Consider the following 23,576-nt stretch of genomic DNA (forward strand, 5'->3'; position numbering starts at 1 on the left):
ATAGTATAGTATAGTATAGTATAGTATAGTATAGTATAGTATAGTATGCAAGGTGTACTAAGTATAGCTTGCTTAATAGACTGTTGATGACAATTCTCCCTCAGCAGCCTGCATAGCACCTCTATTAAGCAGGTAGGAAGTGTCCACCTCAGTTTTGGCTTAATTTCTCTATGTAATATGTATAACCAGAGTGTATGGACACCTCAGTAATAAGGTCTTACTAACCATGTGTCCGTGATAGCCAGCCAGCAGCAGTGGAAACATCCTGTATTAGTTTGGAGGCTCAGGGATACCCAGCTAATGACTCATAGGATGGTAGCTCATATTGGCTCTGGGATTTGCATATAATCATATGGCTTCTGAGAATGGCTTTTTTTTTCACAATGGAGGGCACCTCTATTCAAATTTTAAAAGTATTTTAATATCTTTATGCATGAATATATTGTTTGTTGAACCTACTCTTCTTTCTAACACCTTCACTCTTTTCTCATGCCTCTTCCTCTGCATTGGTCCTTAGACTCCTTTACTTTCAAGTCTTGTGTATATGTATATATTCATGATTTTGTATAGCTATATAAAATCTAGGAACCAGAAATGACATGTATTTGTCTGTTAGCTTACTTTGTTTGATATAATCATGTCCAGTTGCATAATTTCATGAAAATGGTGTAACTTTTGTTGGCTAAAAAAGGTGTACGTGTGTATGTGCATGTGCATATGTGTGTGTGTTACATTTTCCTTATCCATTTCTCAGTTGTTAGATACCTACATTGGTTTCATATTTTAGCTACTATAAATACTGCTGCATTTAACATTGATGTATGTGTTTCTTGATGGCATGTCAACCTAAAAGTCTTCTGAGTAAATTCTCAGGACTGCTATACATGGATCATATGGAAGATAAGTGTTAGGCTCTTTTTGGAAACCTCCATATTCATTTCCATAATGGCTAGAATAGTTTACATTCCCACTAGCATAAGACCTCACATTTGCACATATCCTTGCCAGTGTTTGTGATTATTGGTTTCTTAATGACTGACATTCTAACTGTGGCAAGGTGGGATCCCAATATAGTTGACTTGAATTTCTCTGATGGTTTGTGAAGTTGAACATTTTAAAATGTTATTAGCCATTTGTGTTTACTTCTTTGAGAACTGTCTTTTCATTTTTTTTGTTTTTAGCCCATTTATTGATTGGGTTGTTTGATTTTTTTGTATAGATTTTGAACTTTTAATAATCTAGATATACATTCTCTGTCATACATACAGCTAGGAAAGATGTTTCTATCATTGTGTAGGCTAGGCTATTTTTTTTCACAGAAGTAGCTGTTTTCTGTATACAAGCCTTTTGATTTCATGGGATTCTATTTGTCAGTTGTTTTGACGTTATTTCTTGAGTGGCTTAAGTACCATTGAGAAACTCCTTGCCTTAGCTGGAGTCTTGAAGTGTTTTGCCTCCCTGCCCTATGTGTGTACTCTGTATGTGTGTCACTGTGTGCATGCATGTGGAGGCCAGAGGATAGTCTTACATAGCCTTCTGCAAGTACCATTTTTTTCATTTCTTTTTTTTTTTCCAGACTGAACATGATTTGGTAAGGTACAGGAGAGGACTGTGGTAGTCCTCAGGAATGCAGGGCTCTCCACTTGTTCAGGGGACCATGATGGGGATATATTTGACCCCAGAGCCATCAGGAATGAGCCACTTCTCAGTAACCATGTCTTCAAATTCATCTGTATTAAACCTGGGGAAGCCTCACTTCTTTGAGATGTGGATCTTCTGGTGACCAGGGAACTTGAGCCTCAATCACATGTTCCTTATTCTGCAGCTTGGTGCAAGTAATGATACCCTGGCCAGTATGAACCCTGGTCACTGTGCCCTGTGGGTTCCAGAAGGTACCACACATACCTGTCTGGAGCCTGCGAGCCCCAGCACAGAACAACATCCTGTTGGTTTGAATGACATGACTAAGATGAGCCTCAGGGATATGAAAGCCATTCTTGCTACCTTCTTACCCATGTATTTGTTTCTACTGATACTGGCAACCTCCAGTGCTTCAGAAGAGAGCTGTTCATATTCATCTGACACCATGTGCCCACAAAGTGGGAATTCAACTTTTGCCTTCTTCCATCCCAAGTCAAAGATGTGGATCTTAGCATCAGGGATACCCCTGTAGCCCATGATGACAGTGGGATCATCAGTGGTATACCAGAAGAAAAGCTTTTAGGTTTTGTTGTTGTTTTGGTTTGGTTTTTTGTTTTTGTTGTTGTTTTGGGGGATTAATTTGGGGGTCCCTTAACTAGCTTAGGATTCACCTGGTAGGCAAGGCCGAGAGCCATGTGAGCCCCATTACTCTATTGACTCTGGCTCACCAGTACTGAGATTATGAGTGTGCCATCACAACCAGGTTATTTTATATGGGCTCTGGGGATCAAACTCAGGCATTTGTGCTTGTATTTTACCGACTAAGCCAGCAGTTCTCAACCTGTGAGTCATGACCCCTTTGGGGGTTGCATATCAGATATATACATAATGATTCATAACAGTAGCAATGAAATGATTTTATGGTTGGCAGGTCAACACAACATGAGGGATTGTATTAAAAGGTCACAGCATTAGGGAGGTTGAGAACATTGGACTAAGCTATCTACCCAGCCCTACCTTTTCTTTTTTTTTTTTTTTTTTAAAGATTTATTTATTTTATTTATGAGTACACTGTCGCTGTCTTCAGACACACCAGAAGAGGGCATCAAATCTCATTACAGATGGTTGTGAGCCACCATGTGGTTGCTGGGATTTGAACTCAGGACCTCTGGAAGAGCAGTCAGTGCTCTTAACCACTGAGCCATCTCTTCAGCCCCCCCTACCTTTTCTTTTAACAGCTTCAGAGTTTCAAGTTGTATGTTGAAATCTTTGGTCCATTTAGCTGATTTTTGTGCAGAATGAAATGAGAGATCTGGTTTCGTTCTTCTGTATGTGGATAGCCAATATTTCTTGCACTGTTTGTTAAAGAGGCATCTTTTCTCCAGTATTGTTTTTAAAACATTTGTCAAAATTCATGTGGTGGTGGTTGTGTGGGTTTATATTTTGTCCTCTACTCCGCTCAGCTATTAAGCTGGGTTTGAACCAGTACCATGTTGTTTTTATTGCTATAGCTTTGTAGTATAACTTCATATCAGGTATGATAATAATAAAATGCCTCCAGCATTATTTATTTTGTTCAGGGTTTCTTTGGCTTTCTGTTTTGTGTTTCCATATGAATTTTAAGTCTATATTTTTCTTTTTTTGTGAATAAGAATGGTCTTAGAATTTTGATAAGATTGCATTGAGTCTGTAGACTGCTTTTAGTGAGGTCACCATTTTTCATAATATTAATCCACAGTTTCTTTAAGTGCTTTATTTTCAGTGTGTGTGTGTGTGCGTGTGCTTGTGCGTGTGTGTGTGTGTGTGACATGTACATTCCCTGAGACTTTAGTTCTTGTCTCAGCTCCTATCCTATGGACTCAGGCTGGTTTCTTGAGTGTATCCCAGCAGTCTTGGATATGGCCGTGTCCATCTATTTATCCTTATGATGTTTCAGTGTACCATTTGTTCAGCTGTGTCCTCGTCCCTTACATCCTCTCTTCTGGTTGCTCAAGTATACTATTGGTGCTTTCTACTGTGTGTTCTCTTTCTTTCTTGAAAATTTCAAATATTTCTATGTAGTTTCTTAAATCTAGATTTCTTTTCTGACCTTGTTTATAATATTATGATTTTATCCATATTTTATTGGTTATTCTATTTACTTACATTTCAAATGTTTTCTCCCTTACCAGTTTCCCCTCCACACACATCCCCATCCCATCCTCCCTCCCCTTTGCCTTTATGAGGGTGTCTCCCCCTTTACCCCCGCATTCCCACCTCACTCCTCTAGCATCCTCTTACTCTGGTTGGTGGTTTAGTTCCTGGGAGCTCTATGGAGTTACAAGCCTCTTCAGCTCCTTCAGTCCTCCCCCTTACTCTTCCTGGGCTCAGTCTGATGGTTGGCTGTGAGTATCCGCATCTGTATTAGTCAGGCTCTGGCAGAGCCTCTAAGGGGACAGCTATACCAGGCTCCTGTCAGCAAGCACTTCTGGGAATTAGCAATAGTTGGGGGTTTGGTGTCTGCAGATGGGATGGATCCCTAGGTGGGGCAGTCTTTGGGTGGCCTTTCCTTCAGTCTCTGCTCCATATTTTGTCTCTGCGTTTCCTTTAGATAGGAACAATACTGGGTTAAAAATTTTAAGGTGGGTGGGTGGCCTCATCCCTCAACTGGGGGCTGTGCCTAGCCACTGGATTTGGTCTCTACAGGTTCTATCTCCCCTTTGTTGGATGTTTTGGGTAATGTAATCCCTGTTGGGTCCTGGGAACATCTTGCTTCTCTGGCATCTGGGACTCTCTAGTGGTTACTCCAGTTCCACATACCCCCACTGCTACATATTTCTATTCAATTTCCTAACTCTCTGTACTCTGCTGTCTCTTCCCATACTTGATCCTGTTCCCCTTTTTCTCTCCCTCTCCTCTCTCCCTCCCAGGTCCCTCCCTTTTTCTATCTCCCATGATTATTTTGTTCCCCTCTTCTAAGTAGGATTGAAGCATCCACTTTCTGTTTTTCCTTCTCTTGCTGATTTCCTCTCCAGGTTCTGAAATGATTAATCTGCATGTTTATGTTATATTTCAGGTCACTAATCATTTCTAATACTAAACTTTCAGAATTTTCTTTCAGCATTTTAACTACCTTTTCATTCAGGGGCTGAAAAGTCAGAATATTTTAATGGACTCATGATACCTCAATATTCTTTGTGTATATGTTATACATTTGTATGCTTAGATATCTAGTTTTATTTAGGGATATTTTCCTACTGCTACTCAGTGTAGAAAGCAAACAGCATCAAACCTTATAGGATATAGAAATATACTAAAATAGATTGATTAGGTCTAGTCTACTTAATCACCAATGATCATAACACTGTAATGATAAGACTAATTCTGAATGTGATGTGAAGAATTGTTTTTAAATAATTATAAAAATGATAAATGGATGGAATGAAGAAGACTGGGAAAAGGAAAAATAGAGGAGAAGCAAGATTTAAAGACAAAAGGAAAAGACAGTTGGAAAACTAACGTAATAGAAGGGAACTGAAGAGAGCATGTGATTGCATACAACTCAAGAGTGCAGATTTCACAATCAAGACAGAGTTGAAAATAAAAGTTAGATAAAAGATCAATTATAAAAGCCTCGGTGGGCACGGCGGCACAGAAGTAAGGGTGCTTGTTGCAGCACCTGGCAATCTGAGCTTGATCCCTGGGACCCACAGAGTAAAAAGAGAGAACCAACTTCTGCGTGTCTGACTTCTACGTAAACACTGTAGCATGGATGGTGAAACAAACACACACTAAACAAAACAACAGATATGTGCAAGTTTAAAAAAAAGAAAATAATTAAAAGTATAGCAAGTGGGATAGAGGGAAACACAGTGGGAAAGGCAAAACAGAAAAGAAAATCATTATCTAACTGAAAAAGCATAAAACTAGAAGAATGTATGAATGGCAATTTTATTTTAAAAAATCAAAATTTGCTGCTAAAATTGATGTGAAAAGGAAAAAATAAAAATAAAACCAAGCTAGAGTGATGGCTCAGTCAGCAGAGCCCTTAGGACCAGCACAATGACCAGGCTTCATCTCCAGCACAGACAGCAGCAGCTCCTGCCTGTGATCCCAGCACTGGGGTGGGCTGGGCTTGAGGGTGAGCATGAGATCATCTCTGAGGCCCATCTGGCCGTGTGCATGAGTTTCAGTTTCAGTGTGAGACTCTGACTCAAACAAACAAACAAACAAACGAAAATCCCAAACCAAACAAAAAACAAACACCAGCAACAACAACAACAAAAAACCCCACAAAACCCCACAAAAACCATAAAAGCCCCAAAACAATAAGATAGATCTTGTTTCTGTCTCTGGCCTCCACATACATTCATACACATGCACCTCGACACACACTGGCATACACATAAATGTGTATATACACATACAGAGAAAAAAACCAAATAAAAATAGGGAGCATAGAGGGCCAGCAGGGAATGAAGTACTGGAGTCCTTACTAGTTTTGTTTGCACGAGGTATGAACTTGTAGCCTCTCGTCTTTTATGTGATTTCTGCTGGTGTTGAGCTTGTGTTGTTGCATGCCATACGTAGTATATAGTTTTACTATCCCACTTTAATGTTCCTGGGTGGGCTGTGCTGTCAGCCACCTGCCTGGGCTCTCTTGGTGGAAGAAAGACACACACACTAGCTCATTTTAACTTGTCTTACTGGCTCAGTGGCCGGCCTCTTCAAAGTCTCCCACTGCTAATATGCCCATACTTTTACTCCTAGCTCAACAATTCTGAATCTTCCCTGCCTCAGCTTAGTTGCCGGGTTACCTGGTTACCTTATGTGGAGTCCATTGGCCTTGCTGCCCAAGATGCTTTCGGGCTGCCCTTCCGTGGGCCACTTTCCCTTTCTGCCTACATTTTGGAAAATCTTTTCTGCAGCTCTGAGTCTGATCTGTCTCTCTCCCTGCAGTATCTTGACTGTCCTCCTCCTCTTTCCTAGCCTGTGGGAATCTGAATGGTCCACCAAAAATATCTCCACTAATAAAACTTTGTGTACCATAGACCTCTGCTGGTCATAGTTAGCTTAGCAGTCTGGGCTTGGTGAATTTTCTCACTCTTTGAGACTCCCAAGGTTATATTCAAGAGGATGGCTAATGCTCTAGCAGGGGACATCTCTCAAATGTGTCAGATGCATAAGCAGCAGCTACAGCTTTGAGGTGTGTACAGAGGAAAGACCTGTGATCTTATGTTCAAGATTTATGTACTACTCCCCATGCTGGGGGATGCACTTCTGAGTTCTTGGGTTCTGTGGTAATGACTAGCAGAAAGGTGAGTGCAGAGTTGGAGCCCACGCTCAGAGCTATCAGACCGTGCGGTTATTTCCATTGATTCACTCGCTCCAGCCACCAAAGGTGAGCTTATTCACTTAACCCCCTGAGCCAACCCTCCTGTAGCCTGCAGTGTCAGCTTGTCAGCATCTGTCCTTCCATTTTTAAGTGTCCCAGGGCTGTCTCTTGTCCCAGGGCTGAGCCTTGTGAAATGATAGTTCTCTGGCTTGTGGTTGTCTATTCTCAAGCCTCTCAGTCCAGCTCAGTTTTAAATATAAATTCATTGTCAAGATCTCACCCCCTACTCATATGGTGCTAAAATGGGGTTCCTCTCTATTACCTCACTGGTTGCCAGAGGTGATATTCTTACCTAAGCCAGAGATGGCACCAGAGGTGGTGAGGGCTGTAAGCTTGTCCCTTAGGACAAGTCTCCTCTCCCCAGAGTCACTCAACTTAGTTATTAGCTGTGTCTTCTCAGATCACCACTCCCATACCCCCTGTTGGCCATGGCTGCAGGTGTTTGGTGCAGCTTAACCTTTTCTTAGTCTTACCCATCTTTTCCTTCCCATTGTCTCACTGGTTCCCTCTCTGCCATTCCGAGTTTCTGAGGCTGACTTCTTTCTTCCTCTGGAGTCAGTCTCCTCTTTCTTCTCCTGATGTCTCCTTAACCAGTCATGTGCAGGCAGCTTAAAGTCCTCCATTTTTCCTTGGCGGCTTCAACTTCTTACTAAATGATATTATTTAAGTTATTTTCAGCATAGTAAGACAGTGGCTTCTGTTATTCATGTAATTCACTAACAGTTTTAAGAGAATTTCTGTCTTCTGTGGGGTGAGTTCTCTTTATCCTTGGCCATCTGTGCCTTGCATTGTTGTTAGATGTTTATTTGATTTGTCTTTCCAAGAAGTAGACTTTCATTCTGCATCCATAATAGGCCAGGCTCACACTGCTCTGGGATCTATATATTCTCAGTACAAACTCTTTCTTTTTCTTTCCTTTTCTTTTCTTTTCTTTTCTTTTCTTTTCTTTTCTTTTCTTTTCTTTTCTTTTTTGTTTGTTGTTGAGACAGGGTTTCTCTATGTAACAGACTCAGTTGTCCTGGAACTCACTTTGTAGACCAAGCTGGCATTGAACTCAGAGAGATCTACCTGCCTTTACCTCCCCAAATGCTGGGATTAAAGGCATGTACCACCACACCTGCCTAAAAGTTCCTTTTTTTTTTTTTCCTTAAATGAGCTTTTATTGCTCTTATTTACAGTGCTGTCCCTTAGGGGATTTAGATGAAGTCTTTTTTTTTTTAAAGGTGTGTATTTATTTTATATTTTTTATTTTTGAGATTATAATTTGATTAATTTCTCCCTTCTCTTTCCTCCCTCCAAACTTTCCTATATATCCTTCCCTACTTCAAATTCATGTCCTCTTTTTTTAAATTGTTATTCATCCATATGACTGTGCATATATACAATATATACATGCATACATACACATACATATTCCTAAATATAACCTGTTCAGTCCATATAGTGCTTCTTTTATGTATGTTTTAGGGGTGACCATTTAGTATTAGACCAATTGATTAGACACCAATCAGTGTGCTCTTCCCTAGGGAGGACCACCTTTCCCATTCCCAGCTTTCTTCAGTTGCATGTAATTCTTTGTGTAGCCATGGGCTTTTGGTCTTCTAGTTTGGTATATTTATTGTAGTTACCTTTGTTCATTTCACATTTGGGCAGTTGTCTTGGTGAGACTTTATGGATGTACCTTCTGGTATTACTAGGAGACACAACCTCAGAGAAAACGTCCTAATTCTTTAACTCTTAAATATCTTTCTGCCCTCTCTTCTGCAATGTTCTCCAAGACATAGGTGATGGAGTGTTGTAGATAAATCCATCGAAACTAGGCTATACAATTTACTTAAAGTTTATAGCATCATTCTAAGACATTTGTTTTGTTTCTTTTCCTTCCGTTCTAGCCTTCTTCTGTTCTTTTGCCACTTCTGTCCTAAGAGAGAACAATAATATCCTTGTAGTACATTTGCAGGAACAAATAGGCATACTTGCCTACACTTCAGCCTACCATCAGTTGTGGCTGGTGTTCAGTCCACAGCATCTCAAAGCTGCTTTCAGATATTTGAGTGCATCAGGTTGTCTAATGCTATGCTTCAGTGAAAAGCTTGCTCTTTCTCCAGTGAGTTAGAGTTTCACCTTCCTTCTTAATTCATGGTCTTTTCTGGGTTGCTGAGATTCTAGGTGGTAAAGAGGCTTCACTAGAAACCTGTTACCCACTGGGAGTTGTTTTGTGACTGATGGATTACTCTTTACTAAAATCTTAAAATTCCTGATACATATCTTTTTATATATATTTCTAAATCAGTTGTACTGTGGTCAGAAAACCTGTTATGGATTTTTTTTTTTTTGAGTTTTTCGAGACAGGGTTTCTCTGTGTAGCCCTGACTGTCCTGGAACTCACTCTGTAGACCAGGCTGGCCTCAAACTCAGAAATCTGCCTGCCTCTGCCTCCCAAGTGCTGGGATTAAAGGCGTGCACCACCACTGCCTGGCCTGTTATGGATTCTTAGGTAATCTTTACAGCTGCTCTGTGACATCCTTTTGTATTCACGTTTTATAAATGCTGTTCACATATGTGGAGAATGCAGCTACATGTTGTTCATTTAAGTTTGTCGATTTGTCTAGCTTAAAAAATATAATTCCCATAGCATAAAATTGACATAATTAAAATACACAATTTAATGGTTTTAGTATATTCACAAACTTGTGCAGCATTGACTATAGTTGCTTGTTGTTTTGCATTCTTAGGTTTTCTAAAACAATGATAAGCACTAGGACACTATTATTTTTAATTTTCTGGTAGCCAAATTTAGCATAAGAGGTTAATTTGAATACTGTGTTTTTAAGTTTAAAATATTCTGAACCCTCAAAGCACAGTGTGTTTTTTTTTTATCTTTCAGTACTGCGTCTTGCAGGCTGCTGGATGTCTGTCTATTCTGAGAGCACATCCTCACTTGGATGGGCTATGATGCTTCAAGTGCTTGTCTGTGACACAGTGAGAGCTGGTGCAGATCTACTACTTCAATGTATTTAAACTGTGTTTGATTTAGATATAAATCCCTAAGGTTTTGAATTCATATATTGCTCCCATAGTTTTTAGCATATTCTTGCTAAATATTCTTTTTATTATTTTTATTGAGTACATGGGTTTTACTTTCAATATGTTCACATGTATCTCCCCTCTACTCCCTTTTAATAGAACTTATGATATCTTTCAGCTTTAACAGTATCTTGTAAATAGCATGGAATTGGATTTTTTTCCTATTATACACTTCCTTAAAAATTGACGAACTTATTCCATTTACATCTATTATAGCCATATGTATTTGGATTAATATCTGTACATTTCCAGCCTTCCTTTATGTAAATTTGGATTCCATAATTTTTTCTTTCAGTTTAAAAGCTTATATTGCTGGATTCGTTTTGAAAGAACCTTGTATAAACAAGTCAACCATTCTACTCCTGAGTTATTCCTAGCCTCCATAAAACTGTTATTTTTTTAATGTTTTAATGGTTATTTAAAACATCTAAAAATATTTATAAGGTATGGTTGACATAAAACAAACTACATATTTAAGTTGTGCATAGTAGTAAATTTTAGCACATATAATTACATATATATGTTTAAATTCACACAGGTATACTAATATCACTATTACAATCAAGATGAGATGTCCATCACTGCAAAATTTTTTCTGTTCCTTAGTAATCCCTATTTCTCTTTGATGTCTCCTTTGACTTGCATTCCTAGATAACCACAAACCTGATTTTATTCATGACAGTTTGCTTTACTAATGGAATTCACAACTGTGTGATCTTTTGTGTCATCTCTCAGCATATGTTTTGAGGTTTATGTTAAGATCTTTTGTGTCATCTTTCAGCATACGTTTTGAGGTCTATGTAAACTATTGAGTATACTGATTGCTTATTCTTTTTATTTCTGAGTTGTATTCTATACGTGTTTGGCTGGTGCCCATGGACACCAGAAGAGGGCTCTGGATCCTCTGGAACTGGAGTCACAGGTGGCTATAAGGCTTGATGTGGGTGCTGGGAACTGAACCTGGATCCTCTGCAAGAGTTGGAAATGCTCTCTCTTAACCACTGACTCATCTTTCTAGCTCCCAATTCCCAATTTTTTGACCAATTAACGTATTTATAATCTATAGTCTACTATTTGTATTTTTGCAAACACCAGTTATAGACTATTTATAATGTCATTTATAATTTATATCAGTAAATGAAGGGTAAAGTCTGGGCTGGCAAAATGGTTTATAGAGTAAGGCTTGTGCCAAGCCTTGTGACCTGAGTTTGATTCCTGGGACTCAGATGGTAGAAAGGGAGAACACATTTCTCCAAGTTATCCTCTGTCTTCCACATGGTCACCGTGGCACATGTGTGTATGCACATATACATACAGAGCAGATACATAAATAAGTAAATATAGTAATTTTAAGAAGTTAAAATTTATTTAATAAGAGATTCAAATTATAATATATAAATTAACAAATCACTTTGTCCCAAATAATATAAAATATCTTGGTGTGGCTGTAACCAAACACATGGAAGATCTGTTTGAGAGAACTTCAAGTCCCTGAAGAAAGAAATGGAAGAAGGCCTCAGAAGATGGAAAGCTCTCCCATGCTCATGGATCAGCAGGGTTAACATAGTAAAAATGGCCATCTTACTAAAAGCAATCTACGGATTCAATGTAATCTCCATTAAAATTCCAACTCAATTCTTCATAGAGTTAGAAAGAGCAATTCTCAAATTCATCTGGAATAACAAAAAAACCCAGGATAGCGAAAACCATTCTCAACAATCACTTTGAACTTAATGGTTTAATTAATAATATTATCATTAGGATTAAAATATATTAAATTGGTTTTATAGCAGCTATCCAGAAACCTAAAAGAAGATTATCTTTATTTCAGTGTTAATTTTTATTTGTATATTTAATATCTGACATGTCTTTTTTCTTTCTTTTTATCTTTAGATTACAAAATTTGTTCAGGACAGACATAGAAACAGAAGAAACAGACTTCGTAAAGATCAACTTAAAAAACTTCCTGTACATAAATTTAAAAAGGGTGAGTAAATATTCTTTCTTAAATAGAAACACTTAATGTTTCAGAATACATGATGACCATACTTCCTTAATACCGATTTCTGAGTCTCTACTATACCATTCCTAACACTAACATTAATAATGAATGTTTGGGAGAGATGTTTTTATGCTCTTACAGCCTAGTAAAGGCAGGAAGAAGGTATGGGATTGGAAGAAATTTTAATGAAAATGGGGAAAAGTACATTCGACAACATGTGCTAGTTGCTCTATATACTATCAGAGAAAAAAATATTTTCTTGCACCAAGGTTGTCTGCCCTCATTGATATTCCGCCATTCTCACATGCTATTGTTATATGCTGCTATATCGTGCTCTTAAAATTATAGGTAGCTATTATGTGTTTGCATTTTGCATGTCATTTAATTTTCATACTAATATGAAATGGGTTCCATCATTATCTTTCCATTATATGCAAGGAAATAGAGGTTTACAGAGATTTGAACTGTATGTATTGACAGAGCTGGAAAGGAGTCAGGGGTTTATACTATAGCCAGAGCTCGGTGCTAAGTGAGCTTCAAATGCAGGTGTATACTTGTTAACCATTTTGGCTAGTACTTCTCAGACTACATTTAAAAAAAAAAAAACATAAAAAAACAATGGAGAGATGGCTTAGTGGTTAAGAGCACTGGCCACTCTGCTAAGAGAACTGGAACTCAATTCCTAGGATCCACATAGTACTTACACACATTTGTGGATGGTGTATGCTGGGAAAAGCCAACACCCTCTTGTGGCTTTCATGGGCATCAGGCATGCACATGGTGTTGCCCATATAAATAAAATAAATAAAAGAGTGAATGCATAATAAATAAAAAACAAAGCTTCATTTTACATATAGCTAAATGTTGTATTACCATTTATAATTTTATCATGTTATAAATATAACAATAAAAACTGGAGAAACATTGAATTTCGGTTTTCAAAAGAACGTAGATGCTATAAAAGTGTAGAAGATGTGAGATGAGTTATTTAAAAGTTGTTTACAGATCAGACCCAGTATGATAGTCTACCTCTAGAGATCACTTTTGAAAGCTCCATATTTTGCAATGTGACACAATCTTTTAGTTGAAAAAGTTTTCTCATACAATATATTCTGACTATGCTTTCCCCTCCTCCAATGTCTACCAGATCCTCCCCCCTCCTCAGTGACCCAACTCCATCCCCTTTCTTTCTTTGAGCAAAACTCAAACCAAAAAACCCCCAAAGAAACACACACACACACGTGTGCACACGCACATGCACACACACACTCAAAACTCCACAACACACACACACAGGAAACAAAGTTATACAAACAAAAGACCAATGACATGAAAAATGTCCAAACAAAGCAATGAGTCAAAAAATCTACAAAAATTGCATTGAGCTTGCTTTGTTGCAAACTACTCCTGGGCATGAAGCCTGTCGTTAAGTATGGCTAATGTGATTTCCAGGCTAATGGTACATAGCAAGATCCTGTCTTTAAAAAAACAAAAAAACAACCCCCCCCCAAAAAAACCCACCAACAACAAAACAAAAAAACCCACAAAACAAAAATCTAAGTTTAAAAACCAGTTGTTTGTATCCATAACAATCATGCCACAATTGTACCAGTGAGTTCAGCTTGCCTGGTGTGTTAGTACAGCACATAGCATCAATATTTGAGCAGGACTATTTGCAACAATTCTTTCCCAGAAGTCTGCATACTCTGATACTATAGTGGAAATGGAGTGAACTTTCATCTTGGTCTTAGCCTCATTTCTCCATGTCCTGCAGCCAAAGTGTGTGTCATCTTTAGAAATAGGATCTTACTGTCCAACTCTGATGTGCAGCCAACAGCAGTGGGAATAACCTTATGGTTTGTAGGGTATCAGGGGATTGATTCTTCTGCCAACAAGTAATAGGAAGGCAACCTACTCCTGGGACTGAAGATTTTTACTTAGCAACCTTATGGCTCTTGGGAGTATCCTTTTCTACCCATGTACAGTGACTTCAAACACTTAGTGATAGTTTTACCATCCTTTCAGATACCTTTCCAAATCTGTAAGACACCAAAAGGTTAGCATTTACAGAAGGTGGGCAAAATCTCTGCAGGCCTTCTGCTGCCTTGGACTGCTATTTAAAAAGCATTCACAAGGTCCAATGAAAAGATGCTCTATCTTGTATCAACTGTGTTTTATACAGCAGCATAGATGGGAGCACTAATCCATCCAGCTCTCTGTAACTCAGTCATTTTCCATGAGCCATTTGGTCTCCTTATCTTGGTGTGTTGCTGTATCTGCTATGAAGCCTCTGTGCATCTCCCTAAATATCCAGCAGTCTTGGTGAGGCTGGCTTGTGCTGCTTAGCCTGGATCAGGCCCAAGAGGGAAGCAAGAGCAAATCTCCTGTGCCTGTCCCTGGAGTTGGCTCCCCAGGTTTGATAGCCCAGGCTAACCTGCAGCCCTTTTGTTTTCATTGGCACAACTGGTTGCTGAGAGCCCCAGTCTGGGGAAACAGTCTCCAAGCCCAGAGTTGTTTTGTTTTATTTGTTTGTTTGTTTGTTTGTTTTTGGTAACAGGGAGCAATGCACACAGAATACTATGGTGTATGTGTGTGTGTGCAAATAACTGTATACTCCTAGGGCAAGCTTAATATTTTTCATTTGAACTATTTTTTATCACTTATATTTTCTCTGAACTGTTCTGCCATCCAGAAGCTAACACAGAATTTGTCTTTTTGTTAATTTTTTGCTCAGGGACTCCAGAGATAAGTTTTGCCACACTGATCTGCTGAATGGCTCAGAGAGACCCTTTTGTTTGTTTTACCTTTTTCAGCTCCTCTGCATTGCTTTATGACTTTATAAAGTCTGTTTGTATGCTGGCCTGCCATTAAGATCTACCAGAGCCCCTTCTATCTTAGAAAGATTACATTCAGCCATGAACCCCAGCAAATCCACTCAAGCCCTATTCTAGTTCCAAGCTCATTGCTGAAAAGACGAAAAAAAAATCTTTTTCTCCCTTTTTTACATTCATTTTATATTTGTTAGTGGGGGGAGTACAGGTTCCACAGGATACATGTAAGGGTCAGAGGACAACTTACAAGAGCCAGTTCTCTCTTCCACCATATCTGCTTGCAAATCAAACACAGGTCAAGGGGCTTGGTGGCAAGTGCCTATATCTGCTGAGCTATGACACAGGCTCCCAACAACTCCTTTTTCTTCTTCTTTTTAAACAGGTAATGAATTTTATGTGTTTTCCCCAGTGTATAAATGTAAACTATATGCATGCCTGGTGCTCACTGAGGTCAGAAGAAAGCATCAGATTTTCTGGAACTGGAGTTATATAGACTGTTGTAAATTTCTATGTGGGTGCTGGGAATCAAACCTGGGCCTTTAAATAGCAGCCAGTACTGTCAACCCCTGAGTAAGCGTGTCCATCCCAGGCCTGCAACTTCCTAACTGTCCTGTGAGACAGTCCTAGCAAGCACCACACCATCATTTCTTGCTGCCCAGTTTGCTCAGTAACACCTGTCTTTCCCTGTTGTCTTCCAGTCCCTAAGAATCCTGGAGTCCTCAGCCATCAACAGCACAGGCTCCTAATGACTTGTATGGGTTGGTCCCCCAGAAACTGATTTCTTCTGTGTTATCTTAGATTATCTAGTCTCTGTCTCAAGGATGGGTGGGTGGTTATACTTCTGTGTCCTCACTTCCATGGCACTCATATTGATCTCCTTTGTACCCATGCCACACAGCATCATAAACCAATTGTCAGAGGACACTGGTCTCCCATCTTCCCCAGTTTAAGCAGGTCAGATGTATTTGGTGATTAACTCCCACAAGAACTCTTTGGGCAGAGATCTAATTTGTGTTATTGTCTTTGCATCCTGCCAACTCTGGGGAACAGAAGGCTGACACCTTCATCTCGTTTTCTCCTTTTCCCACCTTTCCTGCCAAATCAGTGGATAATACTCACTGACTTTTCCCATTGTAAATCCTCTTGTACTGTGCCACTTTCCTTCTTGGCAGATAGCTGAGCCTTAGTTACATGTCTTACTACTGCTCATCTGCAACCCATGCAACATCTGTGACAAATCGGGCATTATCTCATCTCATCTGGACTTTTATAGACTGCAACATGGTCCATCGGCGTTTGAGGTTGGAGGTGGGCCTGTGTTCATCAAGGAGACATGGCACCTCATACTACACAGAAGATGGCCACTCTAAGTGGCCACTCAGGTGGCTTGGCCTTGATTTTATATCTTATCTCTCCTTCTTGGAAACATGTAATTGCCACAGCAGCAAGGAGACACACCAGTCATATCACACAGAGGAAATGGCTGTATCAAGATTACCCCCACATATGCTCCACCCACAGACAGATCACCCAGTTACAGTTCATCATTCATCCCATAGGCCACACCTCTCCCCAACTCATCTATCAGCCCCTGTTCAGATGCTAATTAGGTTGGGCGGCTTTTCCTGGGAAGACAGGAATAAATGTTTATCTACCCTGGATAGGGCACAGATGACAGACCAAATAAATAACTCCACTTTACTCTGGCTCGGTGAACCAATGAATTCATTGGTTACTCAAAGATAGTCATATCCCTGTATAGTGAACCCCAGCATAGGTGACGACTTGGAAAAGCTGCATCTCTGAAGTGCTACACATATCTAGCAGATAGCTCCACTGAGAGGATCTCATCTCTCCTGTAACTGTTTGCTATTTCATAGATAACTTTTGAGAAGGGCCATATGAATTTTTAAGTCTTTTGAGCTTCTGGAACATTACAAGTCTTAGTCCTCCCCGAAGGAATTTTACAGGTCAGAGGAAAGAGCTACAGAGCACTGTTTCTAAAAATCCAAGTGAATAATTTAAGAATGAATTGACATGGATCTATAGGTGTTTTTTGTTACTGTTACAATGCCATGACCATAGCGACTTTTAGTTCTAGAGGGAAGAGTCTATGGTGGTTGGGAAGCAAGCAGCTGGCATAGCAGAAGGAACAGGCAGCTGAGAGCTTAGGCCCTGCTTAGGACAAATCATCTGTGAAAAAGTACTTTTAGAATAGTTGGTACAATTTGAATTTGCTTCGAGTGATAGTAATAAATTTAGATATTAAGAAATTACCATTTGTTTTTACTAAGCATGATAATAGTATTCTGATTATGTTTTTAAAGCTCTTGCTATATATAGTAATATTTAATAAAATGGTATGTCTCGGTATTGGCTTTTAATTTTTTTTCAAGAAAACATTGGCAGCAGATCTAACAAAGATTTTTAAAAATATTGAAATTATTAAGCCTGATAATTGAGGATTAAATTGTGTATTGGCATATTTTTGTATATGTGTGTTTTAAATTTTCTCTAGTTCACAAATATGCTAAGGAAAGCAATGGGATACTTACATGTATCTACATCTAAGTCGATCCAGAAGTCAGTGAGGAATGTTGTACATTGTTGTTCATCAATCTCTTTACTTGAGGAATTACAGAGCACTAGACCTCCCATAGAATTGTTCACAGATCATTTTACTTTGTTTCTGGTTCCTCAGTTCTCTCTTGTCTCTAGAGTTGAGCATTACTCATGCTTTGTATTAAGACAACATTCATAGGAGAGGAGGGATACGAGTAGGTTACAGTAACAAGTAAGCTAGCAGTCAGTATTCTTTACTTGGCCAGTATTTCCCCCAGCATGACATAGTAGAAAGAATGAACCACAGACCTCATTCTACCACTTGGATGTTACCCTGAGAACCCACTTAACTTCCCTGATAGTATCTATGCTATGCATTTTACTGAGTTATGAGGAAAGGCAGTACAAAACTGTGTCTTTTCAAATATGGGGTTTCTGTGACCTGAAAGTAAACAAGTCCATTACTGCACTGCCATGATAGGTATAGAATCTTTGAAATCCTGTAGGTCAGGTGAGCTTCAGGATGTCTTCTGCAGAAAAAGAAACCTAAACTTGAGATCTAATGGTCTCTATTGTGTCCTGTAGAGTGGTTATTCCTTTCAGTTGCCAAGATTAATTTTTTTCTCAGTAACATTTGTAAATGAATGTGCACCTATCACTATTATAGACACATTAGAAAACAAAGAGGAAAAGTATGACCCAATTTTCAAGCACTTTCCAGGACAAATATGTAAGTTTATATCTAGTTCCATAGAAATATGACTCCCTGTCGTAGGACCTCATTCTGTACTGTAGTGAGTGGTCCACTGACAGGATTACCCTGTCGAAACACACACAGTTGCTTAGATTATAGATAGACTTTGAATGAGGTAGTTCTACAACTTTTAAGGGTAAGATGTACTCCCAAAGTGTGGACCAGCTCATCATATTTAGTTATCTTACTTATTTTGGACTAAAACAAAAGTCTGTATTGCTTATATGGTTAATTTTCTCCTAGTCTCTCCCCTGTTTTTATTTCAGGTTACCTCTTACTAATGTCAAATAAAATACTTAAAACTGTCCATCAAAAACTTTAACCTTTTATTTTATGAACTTTTATTTCACCCCAGGCTGTTAGCAGTGTTTGTTCATAAAATTTCAGATGCTAGAGATTGCATCATTTCTCTTCATTCTTGTTACTGCATTATGCAAGCCAACTTTTGTTTATTACTTGAACCCTCAAAGTGCCAGACAGTCGTTTGGTCTTACAGTCTCTGTGTTCACCTGTATAGCTCAGGCTCATTTCCTTCCTGTTCTTTGATGACAGGTTTGTAACAACATGTTTCAATCCACTGCTTCCTCTACATGAAAGGTTTCCCATTGCCCTCTGCTGCTCACCATTTTACCATAGAGCAGCTATCTTGGTATCTAGAGCTTGTTTACTGTTCCAATTTAAAATTCCTTTTTAAAATTCAGTTTACACTTAAGGCCTTATTTGAATTCCTCTTTGAGAACTCTTCTTTAAAACCCATCATAATGGAGTCTTCAAGGTTGGGTATCTGGATTGTCAGTAGACACAATATCTAGTATTGTTACTGGAAAGTACTTTGTTATGTCTTACTGTCTTGAGAGTTCGATGACAAATTCAACATGAAAAATATGAGGCCAGTCTCTTTCTATCGGGCCCCATCTACCACTTCCCAATAGTGCCATGCTGGGGAACAAATCTTTAAAACACAGGCCTTTGGGGAACATTCAAGATCCAGATGATAGCACATCCTTTGCTAGAATGTTTCTACTAGGGTGTTAGTGTATTCTTATCAATTGTTTTACCAATGAACTTTTTAGAAGGAAATTTATGTTTGATTTTTTTTTATAGTTACTTTACTTAAACTGAGATTTAACTAACCTCAAAGATTATCTAGCCAACAAGCATAAATCATTTAGAAGCATCATTTATCCTAGAGCCTTCGATGTACTGAAGTAGAGCAGATCTTTAACTTTCTTTATATTGCAAAGAAAGGAAAGGAAATACTAGAGTAGAACACTAGTATTTCAGGATGTGTGCAATTAAAAAAAATAGGCTTTATTTGTATGTGTATGTGTGTTTTGTCTGCTTGTGAGTATGTATACCTCATGTACATAGAGACTAGGAGAGGGCAACAGATGCCCTGGTGTGGGAGTTATAAATGGCTGTGAGCCACATATTGTGCTGGGATTTGAACCCTGGTAACTTCTCTAGTCCAGCATATATATAACTTTAGGTATCTTGAAATCAGCTCTGGAAAGTATTTTACATCTAAGTTCCTAATTAGGAAAATGTCTAAATTCCTAATTTCCAGATGGCTGTTAAAAAATACTTCTGGACTAGGGAGGTAGCTTAGTGGGTAAAGCACTTGCCAAGCAAGGGTGAGGACCTGTGTTTGAATATGTACCACCCTCACCCCTACCCCCAAATCCATTAATGAGTAGTTTTAATCCTCTAGCAAGACAAGAGATGGAGACTAGAGAATCCCCAGAAGCTCACAGGTCAGCTAGCCTGGTGTATATAGCAGGGTATAAGCAATCCTGTCTCAAATAAGGTAGATAATAACCACCAACACTCAAGGTTGTTCTCATACTTACATACACACATACATACTAACAAAAATATACAGACTAGCCAGGCAGTGGTGGTGCACGCCTTTAATCCCAGCACTTGGGAGGCAGAGGCAGGTGGATTTCTGAGTTCGTAGGCCAGCCTGGTCTACAGAGTGAGTTCCAGGACAGCCAGGGCTACACAGAGAAACCCTGTCTCCAAAAAAAAAAGCAACCAACTGAAAAAACAAAAATATACAGACTAAAAAAATTCTAGACTATGAGTCAAAGGGGAAGGAGACAATAAAACATAATGACTAAGACACAAAGACCTTGAAGTATAAAACATTCTGGAAGTCGGGATTCCCCTGTGTTAGATTTTGTAAAGCCTACTTTAATAAAGGTTCTTAAATGCTTTAACCTCCCTTCTAGCCCTACCAGAGGTAGTGGAAAAGAAAGGATAATAGGGCAAAAGGAGGATGTGGATCTGTTTAAAAATAGTTCTTTTGGGCAATTCCAGTCTTGTCAGGATATCAGTAGTTCAGTTCACACAAATCAGCAGCAGTAGCTAGATCCACTAGCAAACACCATTCACAAATCAGCAATAGTTTGATCCAGAGGAAACTTGGAGGCTCTGCCAATTGGAATGTACCCAGTGGTTAGCGCTCTCACTTAGCATTCCTGTATTCAGTCCTACCACCAGCCACAAACATGACTCGGACTTTAAGAAGTTTAGTGAAATTGTTTTTTAGTATAAAATATTTCAAAAGTAACATTTGAATGTACTAACATAATTGTGATTCTTATAAAAATCTTTGACAAACATAATCAATGTAAACAACTCTGACATCTATTAAATGCCAGAGTTGAGTAAAAGGCTAGTTAGTTAAAAACTTCAGGTTCCTGAATTTGAAGTAGCTCTTTGAGCCAGATAGAAAAACAAAGGCATCATTTAGATACAGTCAAAAAGCATTTACAATAAACGTTTGTAAAGTTTCAATGAATCTGTGACCCTTTTATTTATAATTTTCTGTTACAGGAGATGAGTACGATGTGTGTGCTATCTGTTTGGAGGACTATGAAGATGGTGATAAACTAAGGATCCTTCCCTGCTCCCATGGTATGAGTACTCACACAGTGCTTTGAGTTTGCATAGGATTCCATTTTGAGTTCTGTATAAAGGGAGGAGAGAGAGCAAAGCAAAACTAAAGGATAGATGTGATTCTATAAAAATTCACTAACTTCTCATAAACATACACAATGTGAACAGATCACTAAATAAGCATAGCAAAAAGTTAAATGTAACACTCTCTTCATACAATAGTGTTATGTATGCTTGACTCAAGAGAAATATCTATGGATCTTAGTTTTCATGTGTTAGTGTCATCCTTTTGTATTGTGATAAAAAGAAAATAGTGCATAAAATACCAAATTTCAGCACCTGTTAATACTGAGATAATATACTTCTTCATAAAGAGCATCTATCTTATGCCCTGCTGAACCAAATCAATCATTGTATTTGAAAATAAGTGCTTTTCACAGAATTGTTATACTGAAGATGTATATTTTGCTTCAACAGCTTATCATTGCAAGTGTGTAGATCCCTGGCTAACTAAAACCAAAAAGACCTGTCCAGTCTGCAAACAAAAGGTTGTTCCTTCCCAAGGTGACTCGGACTCTGACACAGACAGCAGTCAGGAAGAAAACCAAGTGTCAGAGCACACCCCTTTACTTCCACCCTCAGCTTCTGCTAGGACCCAGTCATTTGGGTCTCTGTCAGAATCCCATTCACATCAGAACATGACAGAGTCTTCAGACTACGAGGACGAAGACAATGAAGAGACGGACAGCAGTGACGCAGACAATGAAATTACTGACCACAGTGTTGTGGTGCAGCTGCAGCCTAATGGTGAGCAGGGTTACAACGTAGCAAATACCGTGTGACCTTCAGATAGTTGGCTTATTCCCTTAAAATGTTTATTTAGGTATAGGATTTGATTTTTCTGCTCTCTTTAGAAGTTTCTGTAGAAATAACTTATTTTTTAGTTTTCTAGTGTAATCAAGTTCCTGAAACAGGCTATTTGATCTCTGAAACTTATCTCCAATAGTATACAGCCACTTTACTAACAAGTAACAGACTGGTGCTGTAACTCAGGCATCAAATTAGCTCTCTGGGGATGACAAAATGTAGCCAAGACACTTTAAAAAATCCTCAGTATAGCTTGAAATGAAGACCTAGATCACAGTATGCAAATGTTGTCTTACACATGAAGTCTGCTATGGTCATCTAGCATGAGCTAAAACAACTCTCACTTTCATAAAGTTGCCTAGTGTCGTTGGGTTGGCACATGTCTCTTCTAATAGTCCCTCTATGTCATGATTAATGAGTGGCAACAGGCAGTTTAGCATATTTCTTCATAGTACCACAGAGAAACTAAAAGATGTCTTCTTCCTTTCTATTCCCAAGTAGTTTTTCCTCATAGGAAAGGTCTAGTGTAGATTGCAGATACTTTGTTTTAAGGTTTTCAAAACCACTATAGTGTTATGAGTTTGATTCCACAGGAATATCTCTGGACCTTACTTTCCATATTTCAGTATCCTTTTGTGTTGTGATTTAAAAAAATGCTGCATAAAAATACCAAATTTCAGCAACTGTTAACACTGAGATCACATACCTCTTCATAAAGAGCATCTTATGCTAATTAGTCCTGCTGAACCATGTGCAGAGGAAATTGTTCAAGTATTGGATTTGAAAATAAGTGCTTTTGTTTAATAGACCTAATGTATTGAGGCAATGTATTATGAAAAGCAAAATTATATAACACTGTATGTAGAAAATATACTTAAATATAATCAGAATGCTAAGACTTTTTATATGGCCTTGTATGATGAGAGCTTCAATGTTAATAAATGTTTTCCACTTTAAAAGCCACAAAGTATTTGTTCTCATGAACTCATCACATTAGCCTTATATGCAGGGTGCTATAAAGGAAAATGATGGAGATCAGACATCACCTTAGGATTTGATACAAGGTTATTTACTAATTACAAGCAGTTGGGCATATCCACCAAAGTTAACAACATGCCAAAATCATCTCCTAAATAGTGTAAATTAGGGTATTTTGTTGTAAATTGTGACACATTCTTTACAGTAGGTGCATCTAGTGACATGGAAAATTGAATAAAATCATGTAATAGAATAAGTCTATCAGGTGTATGAACATTTCATTATCATTTTAAAATGCTGTATTTTAAGAGAAATATAATACTAGGAAAAGAAATTTTAATTTTGAATTGTTTTTCTTTAAAAATTTTATAGTGTTTGTTTTTTGTTTGTTTGTTTGTCTGTTTGGTTAGTTTGGTTTGGTTTCTTGAGCTAAGGTTTCTGTGTAGCGTTGGCTGTCCTGGAACTTACTCTGTTCACCAGGCGGGCCTCAAACTCCTGAGATCCTCCTGAGTGCTGGGATTAAAGACCTGTATTATCACCACCAGTTTTTTCTTTCTTTTTTCTTTTCTTTTCTTT

General features: G+C 38.4%; 1 protein-coding gene and 1 pseudogene across 1 annotated transcript in view; one reads left to right on the forward strand and one right to left on the reverse strand.

Moving 5' to 3' along the window:
- Rnf13 (ring finger protein 13) overlaps positions 1–23,334 on the forward strand; it is a 110,564-nt gene extending 87,230 nt beyond the window's left edge. The window contains exons 8-10 of the mRNA XM_028763571.1: positions 11,996–12,089; positions 21,093–21,173; positions 21,633–23,334. Coding sequence (XP_028619404.1) covers positions 11,996–12,089; positions 21,093–21,173; positions 21,633–21,997 — 540 coding nt within the window. The 3' untranslated portion in view covers positions 21,998–23,334. The remainder of the gene's footprint in view (positions 1–11,995; positions 12,090–21,092; positions 21,174–21,632) is intronic.
- Positions 1,622–2,178, reverse strand: LOC114617884 (annotated as a pseudogene).
- Positions 23,335–23,576: the final 242 nt, after the last annotated feature.

The sequence above is a fragment of the Grammomys surdaster genome, unplaced genomic scaffold (assembly GCF_004785775.1).
Source record: "Grammomys surdaster isolate TR1022 unplaced genomic scaffold, NIH_TR_1.0 139, whole genome shotgun sequence".
Lineage (NCBI taxonomy): Eukaryota > Metazoa > Chordata > Mammalia > Rodentia > Muridae > Grammomys > Grammomys surdaster.